General features: G+C 67.8%; 1 protein-coding gene across 4 annotated transcripts in view; it reads right to left on the reverse strand.

Annotated features, from left to right (window-relative positions):
- The window catches only part of MAD1L1 (mitotic arrest deficient 1 like 1), a 280,453-nt gene that overhangs the window by 100,835 nt on the left and 161,558 nt on the right, over positions 1 to 18,060 (reverse strand). For all 4 annotated transcript variants that reach the window (XM_070064279.1, XM_070064278.1, XM_070064280.1 and 1 more), the window contains 2 exons: positions 17,086 to 17,226; positions 5,206 to 5,262 (listed from right to left, as the gene is read on the reverse strand). In XM_070064279.1, coding sequence (XP_069920380.1) covers positions 5,206 to 5,262; positions 17,086 to 17,226 — 198 coding nt within the window. The remainder of the gene's footprint in view (positions 1 to 5,205; positions 5,263 to 17,085; positions 17,227 to 18,060) is intronic.

Raw genomic sequence — 18,060 nt, forward strand, 5'->3', positions numbered from 1 at the left:
CGCCTGGGAAAGAATCAGAGGAAGGCCCAAACTCTCGGGCCCCTGTGCCCACATGGGAGACCTGGGAGAAGCTCCTGGCTCCTGGCTTTGGATCGGCGGAGCTCTGGCCATGGCGGCCATTTGGGAAGTGAAACAGTGGATGGAAGACCCGTTTCTTTCTCTGTCTTTACCTCTTTCTGTAACTCTGTCTTTCGAACAAATAAAGTATGTCTTAGAAAAGAAAGAGAAAAACAGAACCTCAGTTCTCACTCCGCAGAGACTGCCAAGAGCAGGGGTTTTCGGCTGCCGTCGGGACGCCCTCTGCTGCGTGTGCCCTGGCCACGTCTAATTAGAGTGAAATACGTTCATGACACAGCTCACCCAGGACATCCTCCTCGTGGCGTAACTGCACTTAAAGAGGAAGACGAACTGTGCTTACGCTCCTAATTAGCACGGGCCTCCTAATTAACAGCAGAGTCAGACTGCCTTTGTCTTGTCGTCTGTAATTAGCTGACAGTCGGTCCACAGACAGCCTGCGCTTCTCTGCACAGCGCCACGAGCCTTCTCTCCACACGCAATCACACGCACTCACTCGCCACCGCAGGATGGGAAACCAGCGCCCTGGTGCAGGGCAGCGGGGGTCCGCAATCAGCGACCAGGGAGGCCAAGGCGCACCCCTCTGCTTGGCTTGGCTTCCCCTGCCTCCTCTGAAGGCACTCCACGCTGCAGGAGTCAGGGCCAGCAAGACAGGTCCCTCAGCCCTGAGCAGCCCCCAGGAAACAACGGGCAAGGCGGGACACAAATTTGAACCTCCCAAAGGAGGCAGCAGAGCGAAAGGAGGCCTGGCCATGGGCAGGGCTGCAGGAGCAAGGAGCCAGAGAGACTGTGAGCCACCGCCCAGGCAGCCCAGGCGAAGTGGGGACAAGCCATGTGTGGCTAGTTCAGAGTCCAGCAGCCCCAGCCTCCGTGCCACTGTGGCCACTGAGTTCAGACAAGTCAGCCAGGCCACTAGCGAGAAGCCCTGCAAGGCCAGCATCCTGTGTCCCGGCTGCTCCACTTCCGATCCAGCTCCTTGCTAACGGCCTTAGAAAAGCAACAGAGGATGGCCTGGGTGTTTGGGCCCCTGCACCCTCATGGAGACCCAGACGAAGTCCGTGCTGCTGGCTTCGGCCTGGCCCAGGGCTGCCCACTGCAGCCATCTGACGAGTGAAGCAGCAAATGGAAGATATCTACCCCACCCCACCCTGTAACTCTGACTTTCAAAATAAATAAACCTTAAAATAAAAGAAAAAAAAAAACCTATACACAGGCTATCAGATCTTGGGGCTGCCAGTGGAAGGCTGGGCCAGACAGCAAGTGGCAGAATCAGGACAGTCCAGACTGCCAGGCCCAGTCCACGGCCAGGGTCAGGGCAAGCAGAGGATGCCCTGGCCCTCAGGCACGGCCACTTCCTATTGTCCTCTGAACCGGACAAGAGAGAAGCAGAGCCAACGAGAGGAGAGGTGAGGCAGACACGAAGCCTGTCCCAGGCAGCAGCAAGGTATCGGCACGCTGTCCGTCTCCCAGGAGCCCCTGGGGCACTGCTGAGCGTCGCCTCAGAGAAGCAGGTCCCAGGTGCCCACCCCAAGCCAGAACACCTCACACTTCCTAGAAGGCCCCACAGGCCCCCGCCCCAGCAGCCTGAGGTTGGCCTCTGCAAGGAGGTTGGGGTGCAGAGCCTAGGATGGGGGTCTAGGGTCAACTGGGGAGAAATAAAACCAGGACTCTGCCTGGCCCCTCAAACCACAGATGTCAGGTGCTGCAGGGTGTGAGCGTGCTGAGCCAGGGAACACGGGCTGGAAAAGCAGCCACGCTGGCAGCCCATATCCCACCCTGGGCTCCCCGGCCCAGGACAAGGTACAGGGGGATGTCCAGAGCCCACCCCACCCCACAGGCCGGAGACCAGCACGTGGGGGCGGGGGGGGGCAGGGTGGAGGCACTTCTGTGTAGAAGTGGGGGCAGCTGTGAGCAAAGAGCAGAACGTTCCCTGGGCCACAGGCTTGTCCCACGCCAATACAACCACTGCCCCACGCCCGTCCCACACAAGGCCCTGGGCCACAGGCTTGTCACACGCCAATACACAACAACTGCCCCACGCCCGTCCCACACAAGGCCCTGGGCCACAGGCTTGTCCCACGCCAATACAACCACTGCCCCACGCCCGTCCCACACAAGGCCCTGGGCCACAGGCTTGTCCCACGCCAATACAACCACTGCCCCACGCCCGTCCCACACAAGGCCCTAGGCCACAGGCTTGTCACACGCCAACACACAACCACTGCCCCACGCCCGTCCCACATAGGGCCCTGGGCCACAGGCTTGTCACACCCAATACAGCCACCGCCCCACGCCCGTCCCACACAAGGCCCTGGGCGCTCCTGCATGCAGGTGACCCCCAAGGACACCGTGCACGGTGACGCAGAGCAGCAGGGTGCCCCGGCTTCTGCAGATGGCTGCATCCATCCTCTGCAAGGACCCCACCCTGCCCCGGCCACACACATCACCACACACGGGGCCGACGTGAGCAGCTGCGGCTCACCAGATGAGGGCCAGCACCGCACCCCACTGGGGACGCCCACTAGAAGCAAGTGCACCGTGGGCCCTTGTGGGGTGTCCACCTCTCCAGTCCCGCTGCGGGGGTGGGCTTGACGCTCAGGCCCAGGCCCCCTCCCCAGACTCCAGGAGGAAGGAACGCTCACTGCAGGAAACAGAGGAAAAGAAGAGCAAACAGGAGTCTCCCCGGGGACCGGGGCTGGCGCTGCGCTCTCAGCACTCCTGGCACTGTCCACTCTTCCTCAAGCGCCCGCCAGCACCTGCTCCCTCAGCTCTGCTCACCGGGCGCCAGCCCAGCCCTCCGCAAGCCCGTGAACCACCTGTCCCAAGTCGACAGGGAATGCCTGGGCCCGGCGACCACCGTCACCTGGACTGGCTCCACGAGGCAGCTCCGACACACCCCACTCCCACTGTGCTCACCCTGCTTCAGAGACGGGGGCTGGCCTCCTGCCACCTGGCACCCACCTGCCCGGCCTGCCAGCCCGCCCCTGTGCCCTGCTGTTCACCTGGTGGTCAGCCAAGGCGGCTCCTGGAGCCTTCGGGGTGAGCCCTCAGCCATGCTGCCACCTCTGGGACTGGACAATGCCACACAGCTGCTGCCCCGGGCAAGCCTCAGCACTGGCCAGCGGTCACTGCTCAACACTTCCCGCCTCAGGCCTCCCCCGGGTCCCCTTAACCCGGCCACCCCCCCGCCCCCGCCAACGTCCGTGTGCTGGGGAGGCCTGAGGCTGGAACCTCGAGTTCTGACTTCTCTGCCACCCACACCTGCCCCCAGGATGGAAACACCTTCTGGAAGCTGTGAGCACACCTCTCCTGCTGGCCTTGACCAGGGCTGCAGGTACAGGCATCCGTGCACTCCTCACCCGGCCAGACGCTGTGGGCGTCCTCGACCCCTGCCCTCCTCACCCCGGCCAGACGCTGTGGGCCTCCTCGACCCCTGCCCTCCTCACCCCGGCCAGACGCTGTGGGCCTCCTCGACCCCTGCCCTCCTCACCCCGGCCAGACGCTGTGGGCCTCCTCGACCCCTGCCCTCTCCGCCCCAGCCAGACACTGTGGGCGTCCTCGACCCCTGCCCTCCTCACCCCGGCCAGACGCTGTGGGCCTCCTCGACCCCTGCCCTCCCCGCCCCGGCCAGACGCTGTGGGCGTCCTCGACCCCGCCCTCCTCACCCCGGCCAGATGCTGTGGGCGTCCTCGACCCCCGCCCTCCTCACCCCGGCCAGACGCCGTGGGCACCCTCGACCCCGCCCTCCTCACCCGGCCAGACGCTGTGGGCCTCCTCGACCCCTGCCCTCCTCACCCGGCCAGACGCTGTGGGCATCCTCGACCCCCACCCTCCTCACCCCGGCCAGACGCTGTGGGCCTCCTCCATCCCCGCCCTCCCCGCCCCGCCAGAAGCCTCGGGCCTCCTCAACCCCCGCCCTCCCCGCCCCGGCCAGACTCCCAGGGCTTCCTTGACCCCCGCCCTCAGGCCGTCTCACACACCCACTCTCACTGCAGCGCAGAGGGCCTGGGGTCTTACAGAATGGAGGCCAGGTCATGCCACTGGCCCCGCAGGTCTGCAGGGCCAGACCCCACTGCCCTCGACCCCCTGAGCCCCGCCTGGCCCCAGGACCTTGGACTCGGCCATTTGTGTGCCCCGCCACCTCCACCAACGACCCCCAGACCACTGAGGGCCCTGGCGTGCTCGCTGCTGCAACGGAACCCCCTTCAGTGCTCGCTGGACAGAGAAGGTTCTGGAACGTCCACACAGCCCTCCCCTGGCCATCCGGCCCTGCCTCCTCTCACAGCCCAGGCAGCTGATGGTCTGCAGGCCAGGCTCCTACCCAGCTGGGCCCTGCTCACAACCAGGTCTTACAAGCCATCCCTGCTGTGCTGCTCAGCCCAGTGGGGCCTGGCCCCAGGCCACTGCCAGACACATCAAGTCCCCGAGCACAGCCAGCCCTGGGTCCCTGGGCTCCTGCCAAACCCCACCCTCGCAGCAAAAAGGCCCCCACCCTGGGGCAGGCCCCGGAGCCCACCCCCACACTGACAGCGCGGCCAGCTGCGGTCTGGGGCAGGCCCCGGAGCCCACCCCCACACAGACAGCGCGGCCAGCTGCGGCCAGGGCAGAGCTTCCCGCCACCCTCGCAGTGGCTCCCTGGGGTTTGCTGTGCCCTTCCCAGAGGCTGCCGAGCGCCAGCGCAGCGTGGCGGCTCCCACACCGTTCAGCCTGCCTGCTCACCAGCACGGTGGCCAGGAAGTCCTCCAAGTCACCACTCACTACCCCCGGCGGCTCAAGCTCGAGGCAGCCACACCAGGGAGGAGAGAGCCTTAAAGACGCACCTGCTGCCATGACAGAACAAAACCGGAGCAGGAAACGCGTGCCCGAGAGGATCCCTGGTCTACAAACGCAGCACAGAGCTCGGGCCGGGGCACTGTCACCAGGGCACCCACCACCGCACCAGCCCTCAGGCTGCTCCTGGGCCCTGTCCGCTTTATTCTGTGACCCACGCAGCCTGGCTCCTAGCCGCACGTGCTCCCCGTTCCGACAGCACGGGAGGAAGTCACCCGCCTCCCTGCACCACAGTCCTGATGGGGGAGTCGGGGTGCCCCCGCCCAGGCCGCAGGCAGCACAGCAGCCCCCGGGACTCACCATGTCTGCTCTCTGCTTCTGGCCTCCCAGGTCCTCCAGGGCCTGAGACAGCTGAGCCTGCAAGACAAGACGGACAGGGTCAGGGGCCGCAGGGGCGCAGGCCCCGCTCCCTCCATGAGGCCTGGCTGAGCCGGCGGGGCCCAGCCTCGCCAACAGCATCTGGGGTCACAGGGTAGGCGGTGGTCAGGCCACCCAGCAGCTGGGGACAGCAGATGAACGCAGGATGCCTCCCCTGGAGACGCCAGATGCCACATGCTTTGCTGAACACCTGTGGGTCTCTGTGCAGCCCCGGGAGCCAGGGGGTGGCAGCCTGGATGCACACGGCGCTGAGGGGTGGGGTCGCAGTGCCTGGGGGCCACCCCAGGCCACGCCCAGCCCCACACCCAGATCAAACCCCACCGACATCACTGGGCCATGAGGATGCCCCACACACCACGACAGTGAGAAGGCCGCTGAGCTGGCCCCAGCAGCTGAGTGGCTCTGGCCTTGGAGCTGCCTACAAGCCCCAGCGACTCGGCACCACGACGCCCCCTGTACCCGGCTCAGAGGGACGAGGGGAGGCCTCCAGGGTCCAGGCATACCATCACCATCCCAACTGCAGTCAGCCCTCGTGGCCCCTGCCGGCTCAGCGGGACCACCGCATCTCACACCCACCCCAGGCCGTCTTTCCCCAGCCCGCCCTGCGCAGCGTTTCCCAGCAGCGACTCGGAAGAGCCAGGCAGCTTCCCAGAGCCTCGCACAGCCCAGCTCGGAAGCAGCAAACATGACAAGGAGCACAGGGAGATTGGGAAGCCAGACACGCTGGCGGGAGCCACTCTGGTGGACAAGCTATACCGGCCAGGGAGGCGGCCTGGGCAGGGCCCCAGGGCAGCAGAGGCCCCCTAAGCAGCCGCAGCCTCAGCACCTCAGAGCCACTGCCTCTGCTCAGCAAGGCTGGCGTGCAGCTGGATGGTGGACGGGGCCCAGTGCTGAGCAGCGCCAGGTGGACGGGGGCCCACTGCTGAGCAGTGCCAGGTGGACGGGGGCCCAGTGCTGAGCAGCGCCGGGTGGACGGGGCCCAGTGCTGAGCAGTGCCGGGTGGACGGGGCCCAGGGCTGAGCAGCGCCAGGTGGACGGGGGCCCACTGCTGAGCAGCGCCCCTCCATGGGGGCCCAGTGATGACGCAGCCCCCCTCCATGGGGCCCAGTGCTGACGCAGTGCTGGGTGGACGGGGCCCAGTGCTGAGCAGCGCCCCCTCCATGGGGCCCAGTGCTGACGCAGTGCTGGGTGGACGGGGGCCCACTGCTGAGCAGTGCCGGGTGGACGGGGGCCCAGTGCTGACGCAGCCCCCCTCCATGGGGCCCAGTGCTGACGCAGTGCTGGGTGGACGGGGGCCCACTGCTGAGCAGTGCCGGGTGGACGGGGGCCCAGTGCTGACGCAGCCCCCCCTCCATGGAGCCCAGGGCTGAGCAGCGCCGGGTGGACGGGGGCCCAGTGCTGACGCAGCCCCCCCTCCATGGGGACCCAGGGCTGAGCAGCGCCGGGTGGACGGGGGCCCAGGGCTGACGCAGCGCCGGGTGGACGGGGGCCCAGTGCCGAGCAGCGCCGGGTGGACGGGGGCCCAGTGCCGAGCAGCGCCGGGTGGACGGGGGCCCAGGGCCGAGCAGCGCCGGGTGGACGGGGGCCCAGTGCCGAGCAGCGCCGGGTGGACGGGGCCCAGTGCCGAGCAGCGCCGGGTGGACGGGGGCCCAGTGCCGAGCAGCGCCGGGTGGACGGGGGCCCAGGGCCGAGCAGCGCCGGGTGGACGGGGCCCAGTGCCGAGCAGCGCCGGGTGGACGGGGCCCAGTGCCGAGCAGCGCCGGGTGGACGGGGGCCCAGGGCCGAGCAGCGCCGGGTGGACGGGGCCCAGTGCCGAGCAGCGCCGGGTGGACGGGGGCCCAGTGCCGAGCAGCGCCGGGTGGACGGGGCCCAGTGCCGAGCAGCGCCGGGTGGACGGGGGCCCAGTGCCGAGCAGCGCCGGGTGGACGGGGGCCCAGTGCTGAGCAGCGCCGGGTGGACGGGGCCCAATGCTGAGCAGTGCCGGGTGGACGGGGGCCCAGGGCTGACGCAGCGCCGGGTGGACGGGGGCCCAGGGCTGACGCAGCGCCGGGTGGACGGGGGCCCAGTGCTGAGCAGCCCCCTCCATGGGGCCCAGTGCTGAGCAGTGCCGGGTGGACGGGGCCCAGGGCTGAGCAGCGCCGGGTGGACGGGGGCCCAGTGCTGAGCAGCCCCCTCCATGGGGCCCAGTGCTGAGCAGCGCCGGGTGGACGGGGGCCCAGTGCCGAGCAGCGCCGGGTGGACGGGGCCCAGTGCCGAGCAGCGCCGGGTGGACGGGGGCCCAGTGCCGAGCAGCGCCGGGTGGACGGGGGCCCAGTGCTGAGCAGCGCCGGGTGGACGGGGCCCAATGCTGAGCAGTGCCGGGTGGACGGGGGCCCAGGGCTGACGCAGCGCCGGGTGGACGGGGGCCCAGTGCTGAGCAGCCCCCTCCATGGGGCCCAGTGCTGAGCAGTGCCGGGTGGACGGGGCCCAGGGCTGAGCAGCGCCGGGTGGACGGGGGCCCAGTGCTGAGCAGCCCCCTCCATGGGGCCCAGTGCTGAGCAGCGCCGGGTGGACGGGGACCCAGGGCTGAGCAGCGCCAGGTGGACGGGGCCCAGGGCTGATGCAGCGCCCCTCCATGGGGCCCAGTGCTGAGCAGCGCCGGGTGGACGGGGCCCAGTGCTGACGCAGCCCCCCCTCCACGGGGCCCAGTGCTGAGCAGCGCCGGGTGGACGGGGGCCCAGTGCTGACGCAGCCCCCTCTCCATGGGGGCCCAGGGCTGAGCAGCGCCGGGTGGACGGGGCCCAGTGCTGAGCAGTGCCCCTCCATGGGGCCCAGTGCTGACGCAGCGCCCCTCCATGGGGGCCCAGTGCTGAGCAGCGCCCCTCCATGGGGGCAGGGCAGACACGGGGTGTGTGCAGATCCCCCACCTGTCTGCGCACATGTGATCTGTGTGGCTGCTACACCTCCACAGGAGGGGCACATTCACAAAATACCCCCCTCACACTTTGCAGGGGCCAGCCCTGCTCCAGGAACAAAGAAGCTTACTGTCCCTGACGACGATGGACCACCAGCCCGGCGTCTCCTGGGACAGCTATGTGACCTCAGGGGACCCCCAGCCAAGTCTCGGCAGGCCGTGCCCCCAGCCAGCTCAGCAGAGGGGAACTCCAGGAGAGTGGAAGGACAGGGATGCCCGGGGCAGGGGGGAGGTGGAGGGGGCTTCCACAGGGCAGGGCGCACACAGACTGAGCTCCTGCAGACGGCACACGCAGGCCCGGTGAGCCGCTGGGGACTGCAGGGCCGCTGTGGACAAAGCACTCACAGGCAGGCTTCCCGGAAAACAGCAGCAAGCGCACTTGACAGCCAGCGGGTGAGGTGGAGCGGCCGGAGCACGGCGCCTCTGCCCGGCGTGTGACACGGCCTCTCCACGGGATGGCGGAGCAGGCAGCCTGCAGAGCTGGCACAGGGTGCACCTGGAAGGTCATCCGACCTCACCCGGCCAGAAAAACACAGGAAATGCACAGTGTCCAGTGCTTGCTCCCTGGACAGGAGGTCGGGTGCACGGGTCCAAGGGATGGCAGACCGTGTCTGCGAGCTCGGGGGAGGCAGGCGGGGCCCTCAGAGGGCAGGGGCTCCTGGGGTCCAGAGCAGCTGGGGGTTCTTCTCAGGATGAGGGGGAAACCCACACGCTGCCAGTCAGTGGGGGACAACCCCCAGACCATGAACCCCACACCCACGGATGAGGAGCAAGGTGTGCTCACGGAGCTGGTGCTGCAAAGGAGCCACGGGTCAGGCACAGGGGCCATCAGGGCTCCTCGGCCCGGCACGGCCTGCCCGGCCTTTGGCTTCCAGCACTGTACACCCAACCTGAGCCTGCCTCTGTCCCCACTACCTGCCACGTCATCACAGTGTCTACTCAACTCCACTTAGAGCCCCCTATCCAGGGCCTCGGAGCCCACACAGCACCCAGGGCGCCACGCACAGCTGGTATGCACACCGCTGACCTCGCCACAGAGCACTCAGGCCTCCCCGCCAGGCCTGGCCCAGCGCTGGCTCCTCCTGGGCGCCCACCCCCTAAGAAGCGATGTGGTCACTACATGGAGGCCCAAGTCCCTGAGGGGTCACCAGGGAGCCCTCTCCAGCACGGGGCCACGCACAGCCAGGGCCCTGCACGCGCACAGAGGAGGCAGATGGCTCAGTGCATGGCACACGGGTGCGTACTGCCCACAGCTCACACGGCATGGTACACGGCACACAGGTGCGGGCTGCCCACGGCTCACGCCGCACGGCACACACCGCATGGCACACGGCACATAGGTGCAGGCTGCCCACAGCTGGGGCCTAACAAGGCTGTCCTCCAGCTGGGCACCTCTACAAACTCGGTTTCCTCAAACACGAAATTCGGGAAGACAGGATCCTTCGCCATCTACAAGTCACAGAGCTGTGACCTAGGAAGCCGTTCACAAAAGCAGAATGCAGCACCCAAGGTGGGCAGGGTCGGGCTAGTTTCAGACGGACAGCAGCTGGGGCAGCGCTGCGGCGCAGCGGGCTAAGTCGCATCCGGTACGAGCACCTGCTCCCATCCCAGCTGCTCCACTTCCAACCCAGCTCCCTGTTCACGTGCCTGGGAAAGCAGTGGAGGACGGCCCAAGTGCGGGGTCCCTGCACCCACGTGGCCAGAGCTGGCGGCTGAGGCCATCTGGGGAGTGAACCAGTGGATGTCTCTCCCTCTGTAAAATAAATCTTAAAAATAATAATCACAGAACAGCAGCAGCTGCCACGTGTTGTGTGGGCCACAGCAGGTCCCCTGGTCTCCGCAGCCCCAGGAGGGAGGTGTGTGCCTGTCACCTGCCTCACAGCGGAGCACAGCAGAACCACCTGGCTCCCCGGGGTGGGGTGGGGTGGGGCCGTGCGGTCTGCAGCTCAGCCTCGTGGGAAGCCCTTTGGAGGCTCCACGGGCAGCGGGCGGTGACCATGGGGCCCCAGCTCGGCTCCTGCAGGTCCCGCAGAGCTCCCGGCACAGCCTCGCTGGGGCCCAGGTCTTCCCCGCTCCTGGAGCTCGGCATCCCACCCCTGGCACTCAGGGGAGGCAGGGCAGGAGCGGGAGGAGTGGGGACTCTGCAGGCCGTGCCCCAAGCCAGCAGTGGGTGGGGGAGAGCTTCCAGCCCTAGCAGGAGGGGCTCTGCTCCCAGGAGGTTTCCCAAGCTCCTCGGGCCAGAGGACATGGGCGGGGCTGCCTACCACAGCCCCATGCAGCCTGCGTGGGCCATGGACACGGCGCTCTGGTCCTCCCCACAGCAGGGGCCCCGCTGGACGACACTTGCCCTGCGCCAGGGACCCCCCGGCAAACACTGCCCCTGAGCCACATTCCTGAAGAGCTCAGCGGGTCCTACCCCAGCTCCTGTGACCAGATGGATGTAACGACAGGAGAGCCTGGGACAAAGCCATCCCAGTTGTAGGTGGGCCCCACGTCCTGACAAGGGCCAGCACGAAGGCAGGCTGGGGTGGTGCAGCTGCTGCCTTCTGCTGCTGGGACGCCCTCATCTCAGACTTGCAGCCTGGGTCCCACAGCGCCGAGCCTGGCTGTTTCAAGGTCACTGGTAGCCAAGCCACTGCTTCAGGGCCCCACGGGCCACGGCCAGGAGACAGCACAGCACAGAGACGTGGGGCCCGTGAAGGCAGGACGGCCCCATCCTCAGAATTCCCAGGGTGGTCCCGACCCCCTGTCCCAGGACAGAGCGCTGTCATGGCACACATCCACCATGGCACACACACCACCACCATATGATGGCAGAGCTGGGCAGGGCCTGTGGAGACACGAGCCACTCTCCCACGGCACTGCTGGGCTACAGCGCCCACTGAGCAGGGGCCAGACCCTGGAGAGAAGTGGACGAGGGGACCTGGCTGAGCCATGCCACCCACTAGGTCACACCGGCAGAGGAGCACTGCCATGCTGTGAAGGGCTGCGGGCAGCAGGGCAGGCGTCAGCCTGTCCCAGACCCATCTGTCCCCGCTGGTGGCCCTGAGCAGTCAGCCCGCCCGACACTCATCCCGCTTGCAACAGCGGCCCCTCAGCCCCCACGGCGCTCTCAGCATCAGGCCCTGGCCCTTGGGGCCTGAGCGACAGCCCTCGGCCAAGAGCCGCTGCAGCAGGGCCGTGCTCAGAGGGCGAGGACCAGGCCGCCTCGGAGGGGCAGCCCTCGCCCGTCACCCGGCTTGCTTGTGAAGGCAGTGTTCCTGCACCGAGGGACAGGAGGGAGGGGACAGCCTGTGTCTGGCAGAGGAACACGGCCCAGGGCACTGGAGGGAGCTGAGGCAGCGGGCGGCTGGGGCTGGCACGGCCCTGCCCCGGCTGCCCCGCACCCGCCTGTGCGCTGACTTCAGGAGAAGGAGTCGGCACAGCCGCTTCCTCCTGTGCTTCCCTGAGACTTCCTGCCACAGCCAGGCTCCCTTCTAAGCAGAAAAGCTGCGTCACGCTTCACGGCCCCACCACCATCTCCCAGGCCCACGGGCATCCAGCCTCGGGCCCTGTGCACCCCCAAGCGGGCAGAAGAGCACCAAGGAGGGGCCAGGCCCTGGCGAGGGGACCCCAGACCCCACAGCCCAGCCCCTGCTGTCAGCCTGGGCGGCTACGGGCCGTGCGGCAGAGGGAAGGCGGCTGCTGCCCGGGGGGCCTCCACTGGGCCACCTCCCTCCTGAAGCCCAGGGACAGGGACAGCTGCAGGGACACAGGAAGCCGACGGGGGATGGTGAGGCCGGGGGATGCCAAGTGCACCAGGCACCAGCCCCACATGACCCGGGGGGAAAGGCAGGCCCTGGTCAGAGCTGACACGGAAGGGAGAGCCAGTGACTCCCTGCCCAGCCTGCTGTGACAAGTGTGACGGAAGAGGCCCCTGCAGCCTGCGTGGGCATGGCCACGGCGTCTGGTCCTCCCAACGGCAGGGCCCCGCCGGGACCTCATCTGAAGCCACGGCTGAGCTCAGGGCCAGGGTCTCCACCCTCCAGCAGGCGAATGCTGGCCGAGGCCACCTCCTGGGGCTGCCGTGAGAACCACACCAGGAAGCGGTGTGCAGAGCAGGGCAGCACGGCCGTGCTTCCTGCCAGGGCCACGCCAACACCTCCTGGTCCAGGGAGCCTGGGCCTCACCCTCACCCTCACCCTAACGCACCCCCAGGCCGAGCCCCGTCAGGCCTGCCCGCGTGAAGCCACGTCCCTCGGCCCACGTCTGGGCTGTCCGCCTCCTGTTCGCGCCGACCAAGACGCTTTAGGCCTGGAGGTAGCTTCCCACCCGTGTTTTCGCTGCTTCTAGACTTCCCATGTTGTTTACCTTCTGCTTTGCAGAGCTGTCTCGGGCTCTGAGAAGGAGGTGGTGCAGACGTACGTGCCTGAGGAGGGGGAGGACAGCCCCAAGAGGGACAGCGGCACAGACGGCGCCACCTGGGCCCCACGGCCGTGGCGGGCGGGGAGGAGCCGTGAGGTCCAGAACCCAGCCGCAGACCGCCACACAGCCGGCAGCACCATAATCTGTTTTAATTAAATAAATTGGAAATACAAATCAGGCAGATATGTGGAACCAAGGTGGCGGAGCGCGCTTACAGCCCCGTGGAGACAGGATTCACGACAGGCGCTCCCAGCGTCTGCAGCCGCTTTATTAAACGGAATAAATAAAACCGCGCAAATGGCACAAACTTTGCCAGAGACAGGCTACTGGGACCCTCTCAGCTAATTCATCTCCAGCTAGTATCACTGGGATGTTTTTGCCAGAATCAAGACCTCCTCCATGTCAGGGGTGACTGGCGGAGGCTGACAGGAGGGAGAAAGAGGGGTCCCAGAGGGGCGGGGGTCTGTGCAAGCCCCCTGAGGCCCCCAGTCCCCCCAGTGCCCAACACACTCACAGGACAAGGTTAGACGCGGGAGTCGCAGGGACAGCACAAAGAAGAGACGACAGGGAACGGTGGGGCTGGGGCAGCGGCAGTGTGGGGGCCTAGCTGACTGCAGGCCCCTCCCACACCCGCAGGGTCAGACCCAGGGCCGCAGAGCAGCCTGCCCGGCCGCAGCGTGGCCCCTGGCTCGACGCAGCCACTCTGGGGCCTGGCCGAGGGACTCATGCTGCCACGCGCCCCACACGGTGCTGCGTCCTGGCCACAGGTGACGGACGGCTGCCGGGGAGGCTCCAGAGCCTGGAGTGGACGTGCTCTGTGAAGCTACATAACTTCCTGCCGCACGTCAGCACGTGCCACCCAACTAGCAAACCTGCGACAGGCGGCCTGAAGAAGCTACGGAGGCTCAACGTGTGCAGGGTCCGACACACAGCACGACCGTGACACGACAGCAAAGGCCACGCCGACTGCTCCGCACTGCGGGGCAAGGCCCAGGGCTGGAGAGCTCGGCGCCACCCAGCAGGCCGCTCCAGGCGGCTCCAGCTCCGGGACTCTGGAGGCCAGACCTGGGAAGGGGGCCGAGGCTCAGCACCCTGGGGGAGCCGTGAGGAGGGGGACACGCAGGGGCAGGGGTGGCAGGGTCTGCGCCTCGGCCTCCCCCTGCTCTAACAGCCTGGGCCCAGAGGCGCGGTGCCTGCAGGTCAGGGCACAGGCAGCATCCCCAGAACGACGGGAGCAGTCTGAGGTCAGAGGTCATCTGCCTGGGGCCTCCTCTCAGTGGGAAATGGGTTCAAAGCCAGGCGCCTCTCCGGCCTGTCCGCACCGACGCCTGTCCCCAGGAAAGCTCAGGCTAGCGCAGGAAGGCCCAGCTGGGCCTCGGCTGTGGGTTCAGGTTGTGCAGCCGTCCTCAGCTGCCAGGACTGCGCTGTACTGTCCTGGGAACCCCCGTCCTGCCCTGCCCAGCGCTCAGCCTGCTCCCCACCTGTGAGGAGGAACCAGAGCATTTAGGGGGGCCCATGGCCCCATGACAGCCAAGAACAGCCACTGGCTGGCCAGAGGCCAGGACCCAGAGGAGGAGTGGGCCTGGCGGGGGGAGCGGGGCTGCGGGAGGGGCTCCGCACCCTGCCCAAAGCCCACAGTGCTCTGGGTTTCCCCCTGACTAGGCAACCCGGGGCCTAGGGAGAAGGGAGCCTGAAGCCTGGGGCAGCCACATCCCCCTGCCCCGTGCCTGTCCCAGGCGGCCTGACAGTGTGAGGGGCACAGCCTCGCTCACCTGCCCAATGCTGTGGGGCCCCCAGCAGGGGCTCGCTCCCTCGGGCAGGCACCGGGGCCCATGGTCCCGAGGGTCGCCCCGGCTCCTCCTTCCTGCCCTTCCGGGGATGGAGCACACCTCCAGTGAGTGCCAGCACAGCCTCCAACCCCTCCGTCCTCCTAGGCCCCAGCTGGGAGCAGCAGCAGCGCCCAGGGCGTGGGTCCTGGCACAGCTCGGTCAGCGGGTCACAGACTGGCTGCCGGGGTGGCCCTACTCCAGCTCACACAGGATGGGGCCTTGGAGCCAGGGCGCCCTCTGCAGGGGAGGGGAGGGGCTCTCAGGGCAGCCCCACCCTGCCCACCCCAGGCTGGCCTTCCCTGGGCCCGGGAGCAGCCCAGGGGCTTGTCTGCTGCCACCTGGTGGAGGCAGGTTCACAGGTTCCTGGCCCCAGTGCACACAGGCATCTCTGGCAAGACCACTCTGGCTGAGAGTGGTCACCACGGCTGTTCCCAAAGGGTGGCGTGCAGTCCTGCCTCCCCGGGGGGAGGGCTCCTGTCAGAGGTAGAAGGGAGCCCGCCCCATGGAGACAGCAGGCTCAGAGCGCCCTGCCTGGGACAGGACTCCAGGTCTGCACTGTGCAGGACATCAGGGCCACCTTGCACATCCACGGGCTCCAGGGGCAGGGTGGGAAGGCCAGGCCTCGGCTCCAGCAGCCAAAGCCGAGCGGCGCCGTGGGCCAGGGCACAGGCTGAGCGTCTCTACCCTGCAGCCAAAGCCGAGCGGCGCCGTGGGCCAGGGCACAGGCTGAGCGTCTCTACCCTAACACCAGCCGGGGTCGGGGCGGCTTGAGACAGGGACAGTAGATCAGGGCTGAGGGCAGTGGCTCAGTCCCAGCCCTGCACCCGGATTGACCATGTAAACCAAGTGACGTGGGAGGAGGTCAGCTGTAGTGACAGCGACTGTTCCTACACCAGTTGAGCCTCCTAGACGTGTCTCCTGCAACCCTAGGAGGTGGACAAAGGGAACAATCTGTCAGTACGCGGTCCTCCAGGGACAGGGACTGGGGCAAGGGCTCCCCGAGGCCACCTCGCGATGGCTGAGGTCTGCCGAGAGGGCCGGCAAGGCCCCAACACAGCGACCGTCCAGCCTGAGCTCCAACGCTGACAGCCTGTGATCACCAGGACACACGGGCGCAGGGCATATGGCACTGTTGAGCCCGGCTGGGGGGCTTGCAGCAAGCTGAGTCCAAGCACCAGGTGCACCAGACCGGGCGCTCCCTCGCTGTAAACGTGCGGGGACGACAGGAGGCGTCACGGAGCCTTCCCCACCAACCCCTCGTCAGCGTTTCCCACGGAGCAGATGCGTTGCAATAAAACGGTTGTGAATGCATTACACCGGCGTTGATTTCGCCCAGTGCAGCTGGAGCCAGCACCTCGCGTCGGCACTCACTGGCCACGGCTAGGGAAGCAGCGGGACAGCACCACCGTGGCCAGCAGCAGGTCCAGCGGTCAGGACCCGAGGGCCCCTCACTCCTGGGCGCCACTCTTGCAATGCAAGCAGAGGCGCTGAGTGACGCTGCCGTCAGCGGGGCAGGGACCGTGGTCACACTGCGTGCCTGGCTGAGTGCATCTCCACCTCCAGTATGGCGGCCAGGCATGGCCACTGAGTGTGGAGACCAACCGGCCGAGGGCCGCGGTCCCAGCAGCTGCAGTCTCAGGCCCAGGCCGGCAATGCAGGGCCCACAGCCAGGCCGCAGGCTACAGATCTGTGCTCAAAACCCAGTGCCACCGCGTGCCAGCCGGTGACTGGGCCTCGGTCTCCACGCCGGCACAATCACGAGAACAGCACCTGCGTCTGAATCACGGTGAGAACCAGACCGGACCGGACCGGACGACGCCGTCGAGAGCTCGGACAGCCGACCAGCGGGGTGGCGCCCGTGGTGGCCGCTTCCCTGCCTCACTTCCAGGCAGCAGAAGGGCTGTGCTGTCCCTAAAGAGGCGGCTTCAGAGCAAACACCAGTCCTCCGGCCTCTGGGCTGGGAACGGTCTGCAGGAACCTCTGGCCCGGGCGAGCGCGGAGCAGCCTCAGGCTCCCAGGGCCTGCACAGCTCCAGCTGTGCTCTCAGCTGAGCGGCTAAGAGCTGGAAGCCCTGGCGGCCCTGGGGCATCAGGGAGGAGAGGCACAGTGACATCAGAGGTCTCTAGGGCGTGGTCAGCACAGCCACTGACAGCCCTGAAGGCCCAAATGCCACGGAGCCAGTGGCTCAAACTCCTCTCCAAAACCGGAGCCGTCCGCCATGGCGCTTAGGCCTCGCCCAGGATGACGCAGTGGGCAAGGGCAGGAGAGGGAGAAGCCAGGCCTCAGCCTGCCCCCTGCCTGGACGACAGGCACAGGGCCGAAGCGCCTGCCCAGGTGCAGCAAGGCCTCGGGCAAAGCTGCCAGCACCGCGAGACCATGGCCCAGGGCGGCCCGGGGTGGCCCAGGGCCGCCGGAGACCAGCTCTGCCCAGTGGAGGCTGCTGCTCACCCAGCAGCACACCACCTGCCTGCTGCCTGATGGGCCTCAGGGGCCCCAATCACCGAGCGGCTTGCGGCTAACTGCCGGGACCCCGTCACAGCAGACAGATGGCATCGCACACAGCCACAACCCACGGGCCCCAGGTCACCGGGGCAGCCGCGTGCAGTGCAGGCCCACCTCCATGTCCGCGCTGTGTGCCAGCACCTTCTGCACCATGTCCTCGGCCTCACGCATGCGGCGGGTCAGCTGGGGCGAGTACTCGGCCTGCGTCAGCTCGCTGTCGTAGGACCCCAGGATGGCACGCATGCCGTCGCGCTCCTGTGGGCAGAGAACACAGTGAGTGTGGGGGGAGGGTGGCGTGGAGATGCAGCAGGGGCACCTGGGGGCCTCCCAGGACCCTCCAAAGCCCTGACTCGGGTGCACACTCAGCCGTGAACACAGCCACCCACAGGAGGGGCACAGGTGCTCGGGGGTCCCTGACCAAGCACGGCTGGGCCCAGTGGTCCCCGTGCCCACTGTCCGAGCCAGGCCTGGGGCTGCAGCAGGTGTGCGAGGCCCAACAACAGCACACACGGGGTGCCCAGCCCTGCACTTCTCTGGGTCCCAACCAGGCCAGGCCCAGGAGAACAGAGCAGGCTCTGGAGAGGACGAAGCTCTGAATGTGGCCTCTGGCTGGGAGCGCCCAGGCTGCACAGGCAGGCACACCCCGCGGGGGAGGGGAGCCCACCACGCTGGCCCTGCCCGCCGCTCCCCCTGTGCGCAGTCTGGTCTTGGTGAGCATCTTGTTCCCCACACAGCTCACGGTGCTGGAGCCCCAAGGGCGCCACCAGTCGCGCCCACCCCATCCCTGCCTGCCTCGAGAGAACAGGGTGTCTCGGGGAGCGGCGGGGCGGGCTTCCTGGCAGGGGCACAGGGCCCGGGAGCTGCTCGAGCAGCACTGAGGACACTGGACAGACCCACCGAGGTCGCCCAAGGGGCCAGGCGTGACCCTGAGGGGAGACGTCCTCCGCCCTCCGGCAGCAGAGGCCAGCCAGGGAGCAGCCGCAGAGGCAGACGGGGGCGTCCCCAGGGGTTGCCTGTCGCCACCTCCCTGCCCCAGACTGGGGGATCCCAGAAATAGGCCTGAAGCTGCAGGGCGGAGGACACTTAGGG

The sequence above is a fragment of the Oryctolagus cuniculus genome, chromosome 19 (genome assembly GCF_964237555.1).
Source record: "Oryctolagus cuniculus chromosome 19, mOryCun1.1, whole genome shotgun sequence".
Taxonomy (NCBI): Eukaryota; Metazoa; Chordata; class Mammalia; order Lagomorpha; family Leporidae; genus Oryctolagus; species Oryctolagus cuniculus.